General features: G+C 33.2%; 1 protein-coding gene across 1 annotated transcript; it reads left to right on the forward strand.

The window, feature by feature from the left end:
- Window positions 1-2,479: 2,479 nt before the first annotated feature.
- On the forward strand, window positions 2,480-17,789 carry LOC106059554 (uncharacterized). The gene is made up of 8 exons (XM_056008746.1): window positions 2,480-2,929; window positions 5,124-5,343; window positions 5,783-5,940; window positions 7,325-7,460; window positions 9,421-9,557; window positions 10,275-10,422; window positions 10,747-10,888; window positions 15,926-17,789. The coding sequence occupies exons 1-8, from the start codon at window positions 2,905-2,907 to the stop codon at window positions 16,052-16,054; spliced, it is 1,095 nt and encodes a 364-aa protein (XP_055864721.1). The 5' UTR covers window positions 2,480-2,904; the 3' UTR covers window positions 16,055-17,789.
- The last annotated feature ends 367 nt before the right edge of the window (window positions 17,790-18,156 follow it).

Raw genomic sequence — 18,156 nt, forward strand, 5'->3', positions numbered from 1 at the left:
GACAATCTGTCTCACCTTGCCGCTAATGTGATCAGGTTGATGGTGGTTGCAGTGGGGACAGTTAGAGTTCTGTGGTCCCGAAAGTTGTAGGAGCACAATCTGGGCTGCAAGCTCCTCCACTTGCTTGGAGAGCGCAGCTAGCTGGCCTTCAATGTTTATCTCACTGCATGTGACGTTGACTTGTGGTGCGACATCCTCGTCTTGTGCCCACCTAATGGCCATGTCTCTTAACGCCAGGAATTCAGTTTCTGGCCTGTCAAGTAGTCTCTCTCGCAGATCTCTCCTTAGGATCCTGTCACTGAGGTTTTCTACAAACTGGTCCCTCAGGATAGACTTGCTGAAGGGAGTTTCAGATAGAGCTCTCTGCCTGTCTGTGAGTGCTTCAAATGCTTGAAGGAGACGGTGTGAGTATGCGCGGACAGACTCATACTGGTGCTGGCTTATTCGGAACAGCTCCCCAATGAGGCAGTTGATGCTCCGCCTTTCTCCATAAGTGGAGCGTAGAACTTGTACAAGGGCATCTGGACATGCCCTTGTCGTCTGAGGGTGACACCTAAGTTCGGCCTTCACTGCCTCACCTAGATGTGCAAAGAGGAAGTCACATTTTTCCTCTGGATGCACCATGTGTTGAGACTTCCAAGCTCTCTCAACATTTTGAAGGAACTCTTCAATTTCCCTGGCAGGACCATCACCATGGAAGCGCCGGATACTCATCTCTGTCCTAGGCACCAAGATAACTGTCTGAGACGGCTGCATTCTTGCTGCTGCTGCTGCCTCGCTGTTCATCTACGTAACTACTCAACAAAACTAAAGCCTAATAACCTCTCTAACAAACGCCCAAAGAAAAACTGAACTATACACTACTTCCTATCAATGCCTAAACTCCTACGCAAACCTAATCTATCCCAATAAAAAAAATACAAGTCTGGTCACTCAAGCACAGATCCCACTTCTGACACCAAAAATGTGAGCAGGTCAGGCAGGCGCGAGTGGGAGGGCCTATTCTCTTCTGCTCAACATTAAAATTTACCAACAGTAGGCAGATGTTTGCGCTACTGGGTGGGCTCATCTGTGACACCTCAGTCTACGACCAAGGGGCTAGAGTCACCTAAGTAACCAGACATACTAAACTAAACTAAATGGAAACAAGATAACAAACTTTAGTTTAGTATAAATAAACAAAATGAAACTTTATTTACATGGAATCAAATAATAATAAAATATAATATATACACTAACCACTATAAACTACCCTCTAAATCTACACCACTACAAACACTACCAAACTAACTATCTGACACAAACTGATCAAAACAACTATCTAACTTAATCACCAAAACTACTACACTAGACCTAGATCTACAATAAACACACTACAATAAACTAGCCTAGATCTACAATATCCTACTATTTCACTCATAACACTAACACTAAAACAAGAATATCTTATCCTTAGGCTCAGTACCTTACTATTCACTAAGAACAGAACTGAGAAACAGACTATAAATATAACTAAGTTTACTAAGGCGATAATAAAGAAAAATAACACTAGATCCTAGATTCCCTAGAATTAGAATAGATCTAACAACAGCAGTTATAAACAACAGCTAGATCTATAAGCAGTAATATTCAGCAGCTAAAAGGCAGCAGTTAAAAGCAGTAACACAGCAGTTACACAGCAGTAATAATAGCAGGCCGTCCCAGGTACATGAATAAAAATATAATTAAATGACAGACCACAAAGATATTCAGCTGTCACACAGACAGATATGGTACTGACCACTGGTCAACTGTACACTGAACTGTTTTAAAAACAGCGTGGGCATCACTTTTTATAAACAAAAAGCGGAAGTACAAATGATAAGTTTGGCACTAGCCTATAAAAATAAAATATATAAAAATATAGCTCTGGGAGCGCAAGCTCACATTTGTTTTGAGCTTTTTGTTTTTGTTCAAGACATACATCAAAAAGCCTGAGATCCTCATCTTGGTTTCCACCACACACACACACAGAGACACACACAGACAGACAGAGAGTGGTGTTTTAGTTTCTTGTCTAAGTAGCATTAGTCATGTGACGTGTGGTACATCGGACAGCTGGACGGAACAGTTTAGAGAAATAAACATAAGCGCTTCAAAGAGGAAAATCTATTAGAGCCCAAAATGAACGCTTGCAATCAGAAGCATGTTTGAAGGAAAGGTCACGACTTATATAGCTCGTTTTTATAGTCAAGTTGACCCGCATGAAACAGGAGTGGAAGTCGTAACTGGTGTCACTATGTACGACGCTGACATTTTGCAAACGTAGAGGGAAGCCGCAAAAGAAACTTTCGCCCCTAGGAGTCACTAATGTAGGACCTCCTTTTATCCCCCCCCTCCCCACGCCCCACTCCTCATTTAGTCTCATCCTCTCACAAATACAATATTTAGTGAATTAGCAAATAGACATTAGGCCATCTAAGTCAAGGGTGGAGTTGGGGTCAAGTCAAACATTTCGAGTTTAAATGTCATCACTAACATCAATGTCAAATTTACCCTCTTAGCTACACGATCTATTTTTTTTAGCCATTGGAATAACTAGAACTGGGTTGGGTTTCTTAAAAGTATCGAATGCTTTGATTTATCGATACTCTAAATAATCGATATTTCCTGCCCTATCTCTACGTCACTTGTCCCTTAAGCTTACCAAGAAACTAAAGCCCGGATCTCATGACCTGGACGTCTGCTATTGTTGGTTTACAACAACAAAAAATTTAAACCTTTTGTATTCAAACTAGGGTTTGAAATTTACAAACAGCAGTTTTTAATAAATATTAAGATATTTTTTTAGGTGACATTTATTTAATTGCAAATTCTAACCACAGCCAAAGTAAACAAACAAGTTTATAACACATACATTCTTCTATGGATTATTTAAACAGATCAATAGGTATGTACCTAACAAAATGATTCAATGCTATAGAAATTTTAAAAAGTTACAATGTTTAAAATAATGTTTACTTTTGATATATATTTTTATTATTGCATATTCAGACATCATATAACCGGGTATATAAAGATAGCTGGAATATTTTTTTGACATTTTTGTTTAGAATTTTTGTGAATAAATACAAATGAATTCTTACTCTACTGTAAGTCTAGAAAATTTGAAGCTCAGTATAATCAAATCGAGGCTCATTTATTCAATGCGAGGCTCATTTATTCAATGCGAGGCTCATTTATTCAATACGAGTCTCACTTATTCTATAAGATGCTTATTTATAAAAAGGGAGGTTTATTTATTCAATGTGAGGCTCATTTATTCAAGGCGAGGTTCATTTATTTAATGCGAGGCTCATTAATTCAATGCAAAGGTCATTGATTCAATGCAAGGTTTATTTATTCCAGTATTTTCCACTGTTAAGCTTTGATGTAATTATTTTCTGATTATTTCGGATCCATGCCATGCAAGTATCTTACAGGCAGTTACAGGAAGGTCTTTCGTGATCCTTTAAGAGTGTAACTGACCAAAATCTATCTATCAATATCTACACGGATAGTTCTTTTGTTATCTCGTGACTCTCAATTAGACAAATTATTGTTAGATTTCATGTGGAGATTTTTCTTGGACATTGCAACAAACCAATGCATTTACGTTGAATAGGATGTGACATGGGACTTTTTTGTATGTAGAAGTATAGTTTTCAATCTATCTATCTATCTATCTATCTATCTATCTATCTATCTATCTATCTATCTATCTATCATCTATCTATCTATCTATACCATGTTGTATGTATATTGTACAATGTTATATATATAGTGCACAATGTTGTATATATAGTGCACAATGTTGTATATGTAATAAGTGCTAGAACAAAGTGCCTCTGCCGGTAAAGTTTTGCTTTTTAATCTCATTCCTCCAGAATGTTGGCTACAAAAATGCATGCTGTAGAAAAGTTGTAACCAAACTTTATTTCTCAGAGCATTTGTTTTTCATCCACTAATTAGTTGTTGTTTTTTTATAACAATACATTGAATTGTTACATTAATTCAAGTTTTAGCAGAATATAAAAAGGTAAAAAGCCGTTTTTAGTTTTGTTTGGTCCATTTGTTCGTCCATCCATTAAAAATCAGATTATATGATATCTCAAAGCTTGCAAAGCTTTGGTGCAAACCAAAGTTTTATCTTCTGAAAGTGAACCATTTTGTTTACAAAATTAAATATATAAGCCCTATTTTCATTTAAAAATTTTTTTAATAAGGTTTTACTATTTATAGTACAAGAATTACTGTTTATCGGCAAAAAAACAACAACACAATAGTCAACGACATCAAAGTACTATTGTTTCACAACATTAAAAAGTGAAAAAAGTAAAAAAAAAATATATGAAAACCTAAGCTTAGAGGATTAGGCTATTATGAAAGTTCACTAAAATAACGACAAACTCTGTTGTTATATCTTTGTAAATGTCTTAAGAGTTAACTCTAAGACTCTTGGATCTCTAAAGAAATTTGCCTCTATCTGCCTGTCTGAACAGCTTTATGCAAAAGACCCAATCAGATGTACATTATTGCATCCCTGTTAAGAATGGCTCTTATTTCAGGACGCTTGGATTAGAAGCGAAGCCAAAGTCAGTGCAGCCCCTTGCAGGTTTCCACCATTAAAAAACGGCCTCTTGAGGTGTGGTTAGCGACATGTTTATTGGACTCGGACACGGTTCTAAGGCACACCAACAAGGGCTTTGTTTGCTTCCCTGATCGTCTCCTCTAACCAACAGTTCCATCAGAGTGCCAAGGTGAGGTTGAGAGTCATTGCTCAAGTGTTGTTATATCCACCCAGCGGACAGTAACAATCGATCTGGATATACATTCGAAGCTCGAAACATTATTTCAGAAGACCATCTAAATCGCTAGGACATTTTTCAGTGGATTAATTAAGGGAGCTACAATTTATTTTGTTCCTCTAACGAAATCGATATTTCTACCAGTTTTGCTTAACAAACAATGTGTCAAGCCTTCGGGGGATAACTCTGAGTTTGTAGGAAAACACACCCTTTTTTTGTAATGTTGTTTTTTATTGATATATTACGTATGAAGCATGAAAATGATTTTTTTTAAAGAAACTTAACCTTTGTTTTCAGTTCTAGCTACAGTTTTAGCTGTTTATTTCCTGTGTCCTTCACATCAACAAACTGCAGCCCCTAATAACAAGTGCATTGAGGACTTTACCAACGCTCTCTTTGGTTGCGTGAAAGACTCTGGAATCAGTACCGGAAATTTTCTGTGGTTTACTACAAACGGGACAAGCGCCAAATCGGAGGCACCCGCGAATGCAGACGCCTTCAAGACACAGATTTGCGGGTACTCTTATACCTCTAGATCTTATAGATGCTGTAGTAAGAGTATAAGGAAAATGAGTCTATTAAAGCAGGAAAAAAAAAAAACAGATTTGAACACGAATAGTTGCTTTCTGTTGTTTACAGAATTTAAAAATAATGCAGGAATTATTACTAATAAAAATTTACGTTTCTATCTGGTAGGTCTTTTAGAAGAAGTGTTTTGTTTTCTATGGCCTCAGTAGTCGCAATGTGTCAAGTATTACGACGCTACTTTATTTACACATTTGTACTATTTCTTCTTCTTTTGTTTGCTCCAAAATCTTCTAAACTTTGTCTTTAATGAATTTATTAAACACACTTTGTAACAAAGAAAGATTCGCTTTTACATTTTTCATTACTATATTGATGAATGATCTTTTTTTTTCTTTATTTATTTTATTACATTTTTTTTGTTTACTCAGCGTTCAGCAAGCTATGGGCGCATGCGCATTGCAAAAGGTTGGTGCAGTAGTGAACACTACGTCATGTATTGGCACCTCCGCAAGTACTAGTCAGGTGGAGACAATCACAAAGCAGCTGACCAATCTCTTTGGTACTTACGACGTAAAATGCATGCATCGTGAGTAGAAGTTCTCATTGCAACTGGTTAACATTACCTTGACTTCGTCTGCAGTCTCATTGTTATGTTAGTAGGGTTCAGATACTTAGGCCGAAATCTGAGATGAACTGTGCAGTAGTTTCCAAATCAGTCTGTTTACCACACAAGTTCTAGCTTTTTTTCTTTATAACCTATAAATCGGACTGCATGTCAAATAATTGTTTTATACCGTAATATATAAAATTCGATTATACTTATAGAAAGGTCAAGATGAGTATTTATAATCTAATTTTATTTTAATAGATAAATCGGAATAAATGCGAGAATGACCGTGACTACGTTTTACTGTCTGTGTGATATATAAATGGTGAGAATGAAATCATAGTGTTCACTAGGTGAGAACTCTTTGAGGTATGTTTATGTATAGATTGAATCAAGTTACAACGGGCCGCGGATGTTTTTTTGTTAAGTAAGACACTAGAAAATCTCTATATACAAAAATAGAAAACATTTAAACTTGTATTTCGGCTTATGCGTTAACGATATTGGTATTTTTACAAAGCTTATATCAACTTTGTCTGTCTGTCTTGTAAAAAGTTTGTACACGTTATTTCTCCCCAAAACAATCTCGGATTAAGTTGAAATTTTGCACAATTATTTTTTTACCTGACAGCACAAGAATCAATAAAAAAAATCTTAACCTATTAGTTAATTTATTGGTAATTAACTATCTTATTTGGTATCTCGAACAAGGGAAAGAAATTGTTCTTGACTGAAGTGGTGTGCTTAGTGAGCACAAACATGAAATAGATACAAAAGATAATTATACAATCTTCCATGTTCATAAACTCTTCGCTAGCAAAGTGGTTAACGTGTTGGATTGAGCTCACCCAAGAGTACCAATTCAGGTCATTCACCTTTATTTAAAACATATATTTAAAAAGCAATTACCCAGACAACCGGTTCTTGTTCCCGCCACCCCTTTCCAACTGGTCCAGACAACTGATTAGAATCATGGCGTATTGAGAAAACTTAAACTATGAAATTGCGCAAAACAAAAACAATTGGTAAAAATATTTCTAATCACACAGATTTATTATTGTTAGTCTAAATCTATTACCAATTGAATGACATGACTGATCCAAACTAATTGATACACACTTATTACAAGCTTTGCTGTTGTTTTCTTTTAAAGTATTTTTTGTATTTTGCTTGTTTATACAACATAAATATTGCAGCTAAATGGTGAGACAGTCTAAATATAAGTAAATACAATACTAGAAAACATTCAAACTTTGTATTTCGGCTAATGTGTTAACGACATTGGTATTTTCTTTTATATAACATCCACATCACATATAAATACATCTATAAGTGAATAATGATGTGTTTTGTATTTGTACAGCTTGTAGGAACACTTTAATACCAGATCTTCAGCAGTGCTACACCAGCAACGGCGTGGATTCAAAACTCTTCGCTTCTAACTCTTCTTCGGGGGCGGCCATAGGAACGAACGAGGGTGAGACCTCCAAATTCTGCGGGTTAGTTTTTGTTTCAACTTTGGATTTAACTCAGCAAATATAATCTCAATTAATTAAAAGTTTGTATGTCTTATGACAAAGGTTTAGAGGTTAAAAGTCCTAAGATTCAGATGACTGTTAAAAGTCCTAGGGCTCAGAAGACTGTTAAAAGTTCTAGGATTCAGATGACGGTTAAAGTCCTTGTACTCTGATGGTCAAATGTCTAATGGCTCAGTTAGGCTCAAATGACAGTTGAATGTCACATGTTTACGTATAAGCTACACGCGCTAAAATCTAGGGCCCAAACATTTTTGGAAGAGCATACAGTTTGTTACCAATAATAGTGACTTTAAGTTAAAGATGTATTACTTATATTATTTATTTGACATCTAGGTATTTAAAAAATCCTATTTGGCACTGATATAATATCTTGGCTTATGAATGGTCTTCATAAAGTTCATTTTTCAAAAAGCTTAGGGCCTTATCAATTCTTAATCCGGTCCTGGATCAGATGATGCTTTAATGTCCAAGTGCTAAGTATAAAGATAAAAGTCACATGACGGATTTTTTTTCAGAAATATATAACTATACTTTTTAGCGGCCCCCGAAAGGGGAATAGCGCTATTGGTTTTGTGTGCAATGTCCGTCCGTCCCGTTTAGATCTCGTAAACTAGAAAAGATAGTGAAAATCCGACATCATGATATTTTAGAACATTCAAGGTGATGTTGCAAAACTATATTTTTCTTTTCTGAAAGCGAAAAAATTAATTTTTAAAATCAACTATGCAAGCAGTTTTTTCATAAAAATACACAACTTTTACAACTATTCACTATTAATAGTAAAATACATTTAAGACTATTTAATAAGGGAGATTAGTATACACAATATTTTCGTCACTTTTATGAAAACTCTTTTAGATTCTTTGTAAAAAAAAGTGATTTTTCAATTTTGTACTGCTAAATTAAGTAATTTCGTTCATAATAACTACTACATTTAAAAAATGTTTTCTTTAAACAGAAAAAAAAATCTATTTAGTATGCATTTAAGTGGAATATAATTTAAAAGAACAATTAGTAAGTCGCGTTTCATATTATACACCTGAACTTTACCCCATACAAGTTATTCCCATTTTTTTTTGTTAAGGCATTGATTAAGAGATTGACCCTTTACAAAACTATTAAACTATTATTTTAATTACATAATCATTTAATAACATCAGTTAGGCCAGGCTCACATTTACCAACACCTATCCCTTAGCCTGTTGGGCACCACACAAGATCTATCAACCGTTTCTCTCTCTCTGTCTTTTGCCTTGAATAGAATTTCATTCACTGACAGGCCTGTCCATTCTTTGATGTTGTGTTCCCATCGCTTTCTCTGTCTTCTTCTTTAACTTCGTCCTGGTACAGTTCCCTGAAGGAAGGTGTTTGCGAGCCCTAAGGACCTTGTGATGTGACCATAGAGTATAAGTTTACGATTTTTGACAGTGCTAAGCAGGTCATCATTAGGTCCAAACGCTGTATTAATCATGTTTCTAATCCCTTCATTCCTGATGTGGTGTATGTCAATGACGTCTAGGATTTAAGTATAACTGCATAACTATCAGTTCATTGAATACATATGAATATTTATAATGTAATAATAATAATAACATTAATAAATCTCAGTATCTTGTGGTATCAAGTCGTTAGTCATAATAACAATACAACATCACGTCTCTTCTTTTTGTATCTATGGAAATAGGGTTGTAGTTGTTGATAGTTTGTAGTTTATAGTTTCTGAAATTCTTTCTGAATATACTGAACCTGCCTTTTTACCTGCCTGAGTGGACCACTTCGGGGACCGATTTTGAGTTTGTGTTTCCACACAAACTGTCTTTGTATCCTTGTTTTTTTTTTTTTGCTTGTATATGGTAAAAATGAAACAAATATTTACAAATAAATGACATTATATTTATAAAAGAAGATATGTTTCTTTCAGCGTCAGAGAAAAACTTATTGCCTGCATGAAAGAGAAATCTGACGCTTGTCCAGAAGGTCCTCGAATCCTGGCAGTACTTGGCTTGAACTACACCGTGTTCAGCAAGATGACCGAGATGTTATGTGGCAATGTTCAGTGTAGGTCTAACACACGTTCTCAAGCCCTGAGACTCTAGTATTTAGCTATAGAACAAATCTGTATTACGATATTTGTCTTATTATTATTGTATCAATGACATACATTTGAAACATTTTTCTCCCCAATGCCACTAAATAAACAAAACAACAGTTCATTTGTCATGTTAAAATTTACTAGGCAATGGAATGAACTTTCCAGTTATGATTCTTATCAGTTTATCGTCATTTAACCGAATGTATAAATGAAATCATCATATCTTCGATTTCTTGACCAATTCACAACCTAAAGACAAAATCCCTTTAAACAAAAAGAGAATCCTCTCAAACGTTCTGGGTCCTAACCCAAAAGACCTTCTGAGCTGGTCAAAGCATTACGTGGTATCGCGAAAGAGCAATTTAGATAAAGTAATTTTATACAGTGATACCGATAACTAAAAACGAACAAAAAAAAGACATGGTTGAAGAATGTACATCAAGAACAATTGTAAAATGATGAATGAATCCTCTTAAGGAGACTATACAAATGACACAGCAAAAACAACTCTGTATCTTTATATATTATTGGTAATTCTTATAATTCACTTCATTTGTTTAAATATATAAATATATATATATATATATATATATATATATATATATATATATATATATATATATATATATATATATATATGTTTGCATGTGTAAAATGTCATCATATTTTCCTTTGCTGTCCAGCTTACCTGAGTGGTTTGTCTTGCTTCGCTGAGACTACAAATGATGTCCAGGTGTGTCAACAGAAACAGGCCCAGTCTATGACGCAGCTCAACGTTCAGGCCACTCAAGGCAACTGGACAGAAGATAGGTTCTTCTCTTCTTATTGCGAGTATGTCACGTGATTGTCTATTGACATTATATTAATGTACGACTACATTTATATTTGGAGCATATGAAATGGCCAATAAATACATCTAGTTTGCTAAGCATTAGATGACAGCCATTCATTCCTTAAGTAACATACAACAAATACAACTATAACTATTATAAAATTTATAATAATATATATTATATATATAGGCCTATATAAATCATCATTACAGAACATTTTGACTAAAGTTAAAGAGTAGATATATTTTTTTAGTTAGCTGCCATTATTTTTGTGTGGTGTTATAGATCTATACTGATTGCTTTGTTAATGTTTGGTTTCCAGAATCGGCATAGAACAAATCGGATGTGACATCACTGCCTGGTCCAAGAAGAACCACGAAGCATGTGTCCCACAAGTCATTGCACTTAGGAAGAAGCTGGAGTGCGAATTCTTGCCTCAGCAATGTAAAACTAACACAAAGCTGGTAAGTGGAATTGAATTCACTTGAGAGTAGGCCAGCAAGAGATTAGGAAAGCAAGAGTAGGACAACAATGGTAAGCCAGTAAGAGTATGCCAGCAAGAGTAAGCAAGAGTAGCCCGGCAAGAGTAAGCAAGAGTAGGCTAACAAGAGTAGGCCAGTAAGAGTAAGTATGAGTAGGTCAGCAAGAGTATGACAGCTAGAGTAGGCCAGCAAGAATAGGCGAGCAAGAATATGTGAGCAAGACACAATTGAGATATTCTAAATAGGATCTGTCCTTGTCATACAATTTAAATAAGTAGATCTAGATAACGAGGGTGCTACTATATAGCCTATGAGTCCATAACTGTTTTTTTCACTTTCATAGCTATGTTGTCTCTAGAGAAAAAAAATTAAATCTTTAGTCCGAACAAAAGTTTCATTACATTCAGATTTTACTACAAGTAGTTTTCGAGTTTTTTAGCAGCCTCTGAAAGGGGAAAAGACCCTATTAGTTTTGTATGTCCGTCCGTCCCGTTTAGATCTCACAAAACTAGAAGAGAAAATGAAAATTAAACATCATGATATTTTAGATCATTCAAAGTTCTGATGCAACGGCTACTTTTTCTTTTCCGAAAGTGAACCATCTAATTTTTAAAATTATATATGCAAGCAGATTTTTCAAAAAATTACACCACTTTTCAATGAAAATTTTCAGCGGAGGCAACCTTTGTAAAAAGGTCATTAACAACTCAAGCTTCATTCATAGATTCGTGCATTGGCACAAAATATTTGCATCTAGGGTCACAATGGTGAAAGTGTCAATGGATCATTATAAAATATATTTTCCATTTATTTACTAACTCATTGAATAGAATACTGATTGAAATGTTGTTTTTAAAAAATAATTTTGATACGAACTTCGTTTTAGTTATAAGTTTCAAAAATAACAAACTAGTTTTATAGCGCGCAGTTTTGACATATCCTTATCACAGGAGCCTACGCTTGACAGTCTAAATAAGACAAATAGGGCCCAGATCTAGATATATTTATAATATATATATATTATAAATGTATTGATAATTTGAACATAATTTTCATTATTAAGGCAATAACTTATCTTCTGACAGCTTAGGGTGCAGATTTATTTATTATGTAAACAACAGTATCACAATAAGAAATGAATCGGATATGAACAGCATAGTAAACCATTTCCCGGTAACAAAACCCCTACAGTTCATGATTATAACATTGGCCTAGATGTCTCGTAATTTAAAGTTTAAACATGTATATTCATACGAGTTCTAGTCTAGATATAGTAGATTCTAGATCTAGATCTATATCTAGACTTAGATCTAGACTTAGATCTAAGTCTAGATCTAGACTTAGATCTAACTCTAAATCTAGACTTAGATCTATTTCTAGATCTTAATAAATAAATAAATAATACATAACACCGCTTTAAATTGTAAATATACAACAGACAAGTTAATATTTACACAAGGGGAAAAGCGCTATTGGGTTTGTGCAAAACGTCCGTCTATCCGTCTGTCCGTGTGTCACACTCAGATCTCGAAAACTAGAAGAGAAATTAAAAATATTATTTCACCATGCGATGCGGCTTGAAAAGTTTAGGTGCAACGGCTACTTTCGGTTTTCTAAAAGCAAACCGTTTAGTTTATAAAATTAATTATGCAAGCCATTTTTTCATAAAAATACACCAATTATAAAACAATTAAAAAATGTAAGGGAGACCATGTTACAATATGTTAAGAAAGAAAAACTTTTTATTTTGTATTTTCAGTATCACTAAGTCAAATATATTTATAAAATGTATTAGAAATGTTCACAACAAATATAAATATTAGTTAGAGGTCTTGTTTCTGGTCAACTAGCTGCTAAAATTAAAAGAAAACATTTATGTTTGTTTATAAAGGCTAAGAATGCACTTTGTATGTAAATATCATGCACGTTTTTTAAAATGGACTTTTAATGCAGCGACTTTCGTGCAGTAGCGTGACAAGCATCTGGAAGACATGGTGCTATCAGTTCCCTCAATTTTTTTTTAAATAATCAGATTTTATTTATTTTTTCTTTAATGCCCCCATCAGAATAAAAGAGGATAATTTTTGTGCGTTTTGTCGATCGGTCGGTCTGTCCGTGACGTTTAGATTAGAAACTATAGCTCTATTAGCTATTGAAAATCTGATTTACCCTTTCATGTTCCTCCCGTAACATCTCAATAGTTTTAAGTATCTATAATTGATTGTTCCGGATGTTTTTGTGCAAAACTAATCCATGCCAACGAATGTTTGTTTGCTCTTTTAACCTATATTACATTTAATTTCCATGCTTAAACGTTGCAAAAACACATTATCAATAATGTGTTGTTCCGTTTTTTTTATGTAAAGGCTTATAAATGCAAAATCGAAATCTCTATACTAACAGTAAAATTAACTGTACAAATTTTCCGATATTGTTTTTTAAAAATGAATTATGTCAAATGATTGCTTGAAATCGCATAATTGACTAATATTACACTTATACTCTTTGACAAAACGTTACTATAGTTTAGTTATCGATATCAAATTGTTCCGTATTTACATCTTAAAACAAATTTCTAAATATCGACAATAGGTTGTTCAGGATTTTAAAAAAAGTAAGTCATTTACTAGAACCGATTATTAATAATAACTTTTTAGACTTATTTTACATTTAATTTCCTTGCTGAAACATAGCAAAACTTTTTAATCGATAAAGAATGTTCCGGATTTTGTTTTGAAAAGAAATCGACCTAAATTATTTACACTTTTTTTTTTTACAAATTGTCGTGAAAAAATTCCGAATTTCATATGAAAAATCTACTAACGCCAAATAACTGTTTGAAATCCCTCTTCTTATTAATAAAATAAATAATCTTTGCATTTACAAAAAAATGTTCCGGATTTTTATGAAAAATATTTTAACTCTATTTTTATGTAAAATCTCATTTCTCTCTTACAGTACATTTAACTTTCTAGCTAAAACGTTACAAAATCTATTTATCGTTAATATTATATTCCGAGTTTTAAGGAAAACAACTTCCAAACACCAAAGTATGGTATAAAAATCTCTCCACAAGGCTGTGGTACATCTAATTTTTATACAAGACCATCCCAAAATCTTAATTAACGATATTGCATTTATCTGGAATTCCCTTTTTTTCTTACTATTTATACAAACATCTGGAACAATCTATTATATATACTTAAATCTATTGCGTTCATACCTAAAACTATTGCGATGTTTCGTAACGAAAATTAAAGGTTAATTTTCAATTGCTTTTAGTTGTTTTCTTTAAATATATAAACATGATGGACAGACAGACTGACAGACAAAACGCACAAAAATGCGGCTTTAATCCTCTTTAAATAAATTATATTAGAACTCAGTGCACCAATGTCGTTAAATATCTTGTGTTAATAAAGACATTTTTTGATAGTAGCACATTGCGACGTAATGGAATTTTTTTCCTTTGACGTCATATGAATTGATTCTTTAAATGTAATGCTAAAAAACTCGGTGCACCAATGTCTATGAACCATCGAATAATTGCTTATATTGATGAAAGCATTTTATAGTCTAACTAGTCCGTGTGACGTAGTGTATTTTTGTTCCTTTGACGTCATATGGAGTTAATTATTTAAATAAAATGCTAAAAGAACTCACTCGGTGCAATAATGTCTATGAACACTTGATAACTGGCTCGTATTGATGAAGGCATTTTTTGTCTAACAAGGCCGTGTGACGTAGTGTATATTTTTCTTTAACGTCATATGGAATTAATTCTTTAAATGAAATGCTAAATCAACTCGGTGTAGTAATGTTTATTAAACCTCGTTATCTGACTCGTATTTTAAAAAGACATAAAAGCTAGATTAAGATCTTATCTAGATTTTTTAAACTAGATCTAGATTTTTTACAGTAGGCCTATATCTATATTTTTTACACTAATTTTACAGTATATCTAGATTTTTAAAACTAGATCTATATTTATATTCCAATTAAAATCATTTTAGGTCTAGTTTAAAATGATATAGACTAGATCAAGATATGGAATTTCAATTTCTAGACTTAAAGTGTAGATTTTGATTTCCAAACTTCTTGATCAATATTGCAATGCTATAGCCTAATATACTAAAACTAATCTACTAATTTTAAATTTAATATTGCATTCAGTCTATTAGTATTTTATCTAGGCTTTTTATTTTCATAAATCTAATTACATCTAAATTATTCCAAATTAATATTCTAGATCTAGATCTAGTAGATATAGATCTTAAGAGTGCTAAATCAGAAGTTTAGTTTAGGTAGATCTACATCTCATGCTAGTTCCATTTAAATGAAAATGCCAATAGCTCTGTTGTTAACTGTGCTGATACATCGAAGTAGGCCTACAAGCAAGATATCTATTCTTTTCTTCTTCTTTTTTTCAATTACAAATCAATGCTGAAAGATTATCTAAAATCACTCGCCTGACATATTGTACATATCCGGTAGATATCATGCCGCTATGTGTAATATATCTCTTTATCAATAATAAGCTATTAGTTTGTAACCAGTTTGTTATTAAGTTAACAGCAATGCCTGGTCGTGCGGTTAGCGTGCTGGACTGATTATCTCGACGGTCCCGGGTTCATACCCAGCTCGCTGCCATCCCCCGTCGTCCAGCGGGAGGTTTGGACAAGGAAGTTAATTATCTTTAATTTTGAAAGAACACCCTAAACACGAAAGAAAGAAAAAAAAATTACAACGGCAAATAAATCTTTGAAACATTATTACTTTTGACAATCAAAATAAAATCATCTTGAATATTCCTTGCGAATAGTCGGATCTGACAGGGATCCGACGAGGCCCGCCTTTGAGTTTGTGTAACAACACAAACTCTCTTTGTAATCTAGTTAATGTATATCCTTACAGACGTTTTTTATCTTCACTTTACAACTCTATGTATTGGAGCCGTGCTTTTATTTCTTGCTGACTTCTCTGAACAAAACATTTTCTAATTGGTACTTTTATCTTCAGATGGAGAGATCAGACAACGTGTGTAACCCAACCAAACTTGGGAGCAGCGCCCTCTCTTCTGGAAAAGGAAACTGCCAAGCCTTTCTTTTGCTTATAATCCTAGCCTTATCTTTGGTTATCTCCATGTAATTTAATTAATAATAATTGCAATTCAATAATTTAAAAGGAAATTGTACATTTTTATATTATTAATGGTTTTTTTTGCTACACAGGTATGTTTTGTTGAGATACTGTGGTAAGATTGCCAGACTCACTCTTGTGTTTCTAATGTGTTTAAGGTTTGCAGTTACAAACCAAGGTTTTCCTACTGATATCATTTTATGGACAGCTTTTTATCAACGTATGGCGATATATGAGCTTGATACAGATTGAGCATATTTCGCAATGTAGGATCAAATCGATGACAATATGACGACATTGATTTTGGGATTTCCAATCAATGAAACTGATTAGCATGCATGAATGGTAAGGGTGTCATGTCTGCATACAACGAACGATAATGAAAACTCTAAAGACAATGAATACTTTTTTAAGCTTCATGTACGAGCGACTAGTTAGTATATGTATTCATTTTAATCTCTCAAAATCAGTTGGGCTGAGATAATTTTTCTGAAGACAAAAATAGAATATGCATAACATCTTTTATTTGCTTTAATGTGGCTGTCAGTTTTACATTGGTATAAATAAGCAGCATGCATATCTGTAGCAGTTGTAGTAACAATAGGTCACTGCTACATTGCGGAATTCCACGAGAAAATGTCTGACAAAAATATCTGTCACTGAAGAGACCAACTACAACACTGCACAATGAGAATTGTCTATAAAAAATGTATGTGTGTGTGTCTGTAATGTTTAATGTGTTTGTACTATTGTTTTAACGCATTACTTTAACTTTAGTTCAATTCTGCACTGCATTGTTTTCATAATATATAATCTTCAACGGACAGCAGGAAATCCGCCTGTTCTATACATCATAATTCTCTCATTGTATTATTTTATGTGTTTTATGCTTTGATTTTGAAGTAATATTCATCGATCTTCCTTTATTTAATTTTTTTTTACAATACCTCTATTGTAATACCTCCAGAACTTCATGGAACCATCTGGAACCTGCACGGGCGTTGATCTCAAAAAACGGCTCTTACGATTATCCTAGAAATTAAACAATTGGTGTATATCGCTGAAAAAAAAAGTTGACCACACGTAGAAACTGTTAATTTGATCGTTTTTCAAAGTAAAGAATAAATAAATGTAAATTTGGCTTGAAAACTAGACTTAGATCTATAGCCAACATCGGTTTTGAAAGGACTGTCGCGTTCTTGTAAGCATTATCGCCTTCGGGAATTTCCGAAAATGGGGTGTTATTGATTCATGAGTTATCTACATTAATGTTATAAAGAAAATTTTGCGCATCGTCTTCTAAGTCTAGATTTAAAAACGTATCATTGGAATTAACTAATTTAAAAAAAACATTGCCTAGTCAGCTTAGGTGTACGATTGCGGAGTTGTTTATTAAATTTAAAGATGCTATAAGTTTGTTGATAGATTACCTAAGCTTTGCTTTTACTTTTACGTAAATCTACTTTAGATTACGTCTTTATTTTAGATCTTAAGAGTTCTACGTGTAATGAAGGTACCTTTAAATAATTCGTTTCTTATACAATTCCCGCTGGCCGAATCGGTAACGTTGTTCAGGCAGAGCTGACGATGTCATACTCACGGTTCGATTTTTTTTTAATCTTCAAATACTATTTCAATACTATTTTAACTTGTATAATGGAGGTATTGTCTTTTAAAAAAATGTATTTTCTTGTTTTAATTTATTTTATTGATTATTTTCTTTATAAATAATAACGGAGTGTCACTTCGTGTTGTGGTTATTATGTTTTGTTTTGTTTTTTTTAAAGGGTACAATATTTACAATAATCAATAATAAATTAAAACCTGTTTTAGGACTTGTAAATTTTTAATAAAAAAAAACAAACAATCATTTTGTTTTATGGGATGTAATAATGGGAGAGGCGGAGAAATAACACGTATAAATAAATAGATTTTTTAATTCTATATTTTAGTCTCCATATATATTTAATCAATTCTAATTTATGTCACCCCCACTTCCAGTACCAGATGTTCAATAATTGAAGATCCTGGGCACCGTCAATATAACAATGCAAAGAATTTAACAATTTCATTATTATTTTATTATTTTATTATAGCACCAATGTGCTACA

This window comes from Biomphalaria glabrata, chromosome 13 (assembly GCF_947242115.1).
Source record: "Biomphalaria glabrata chromosome 13, xgBioGlab47.1, whole genome shotgun sequence".
In the NCBI taxonomy this organism is placed as follows: domain Eukaryota; kingdom Metazoa; phylum Mollusca; class Gastropoda; family Planorbidae; genus Biomphalaria; species Biomphalaria glabrata.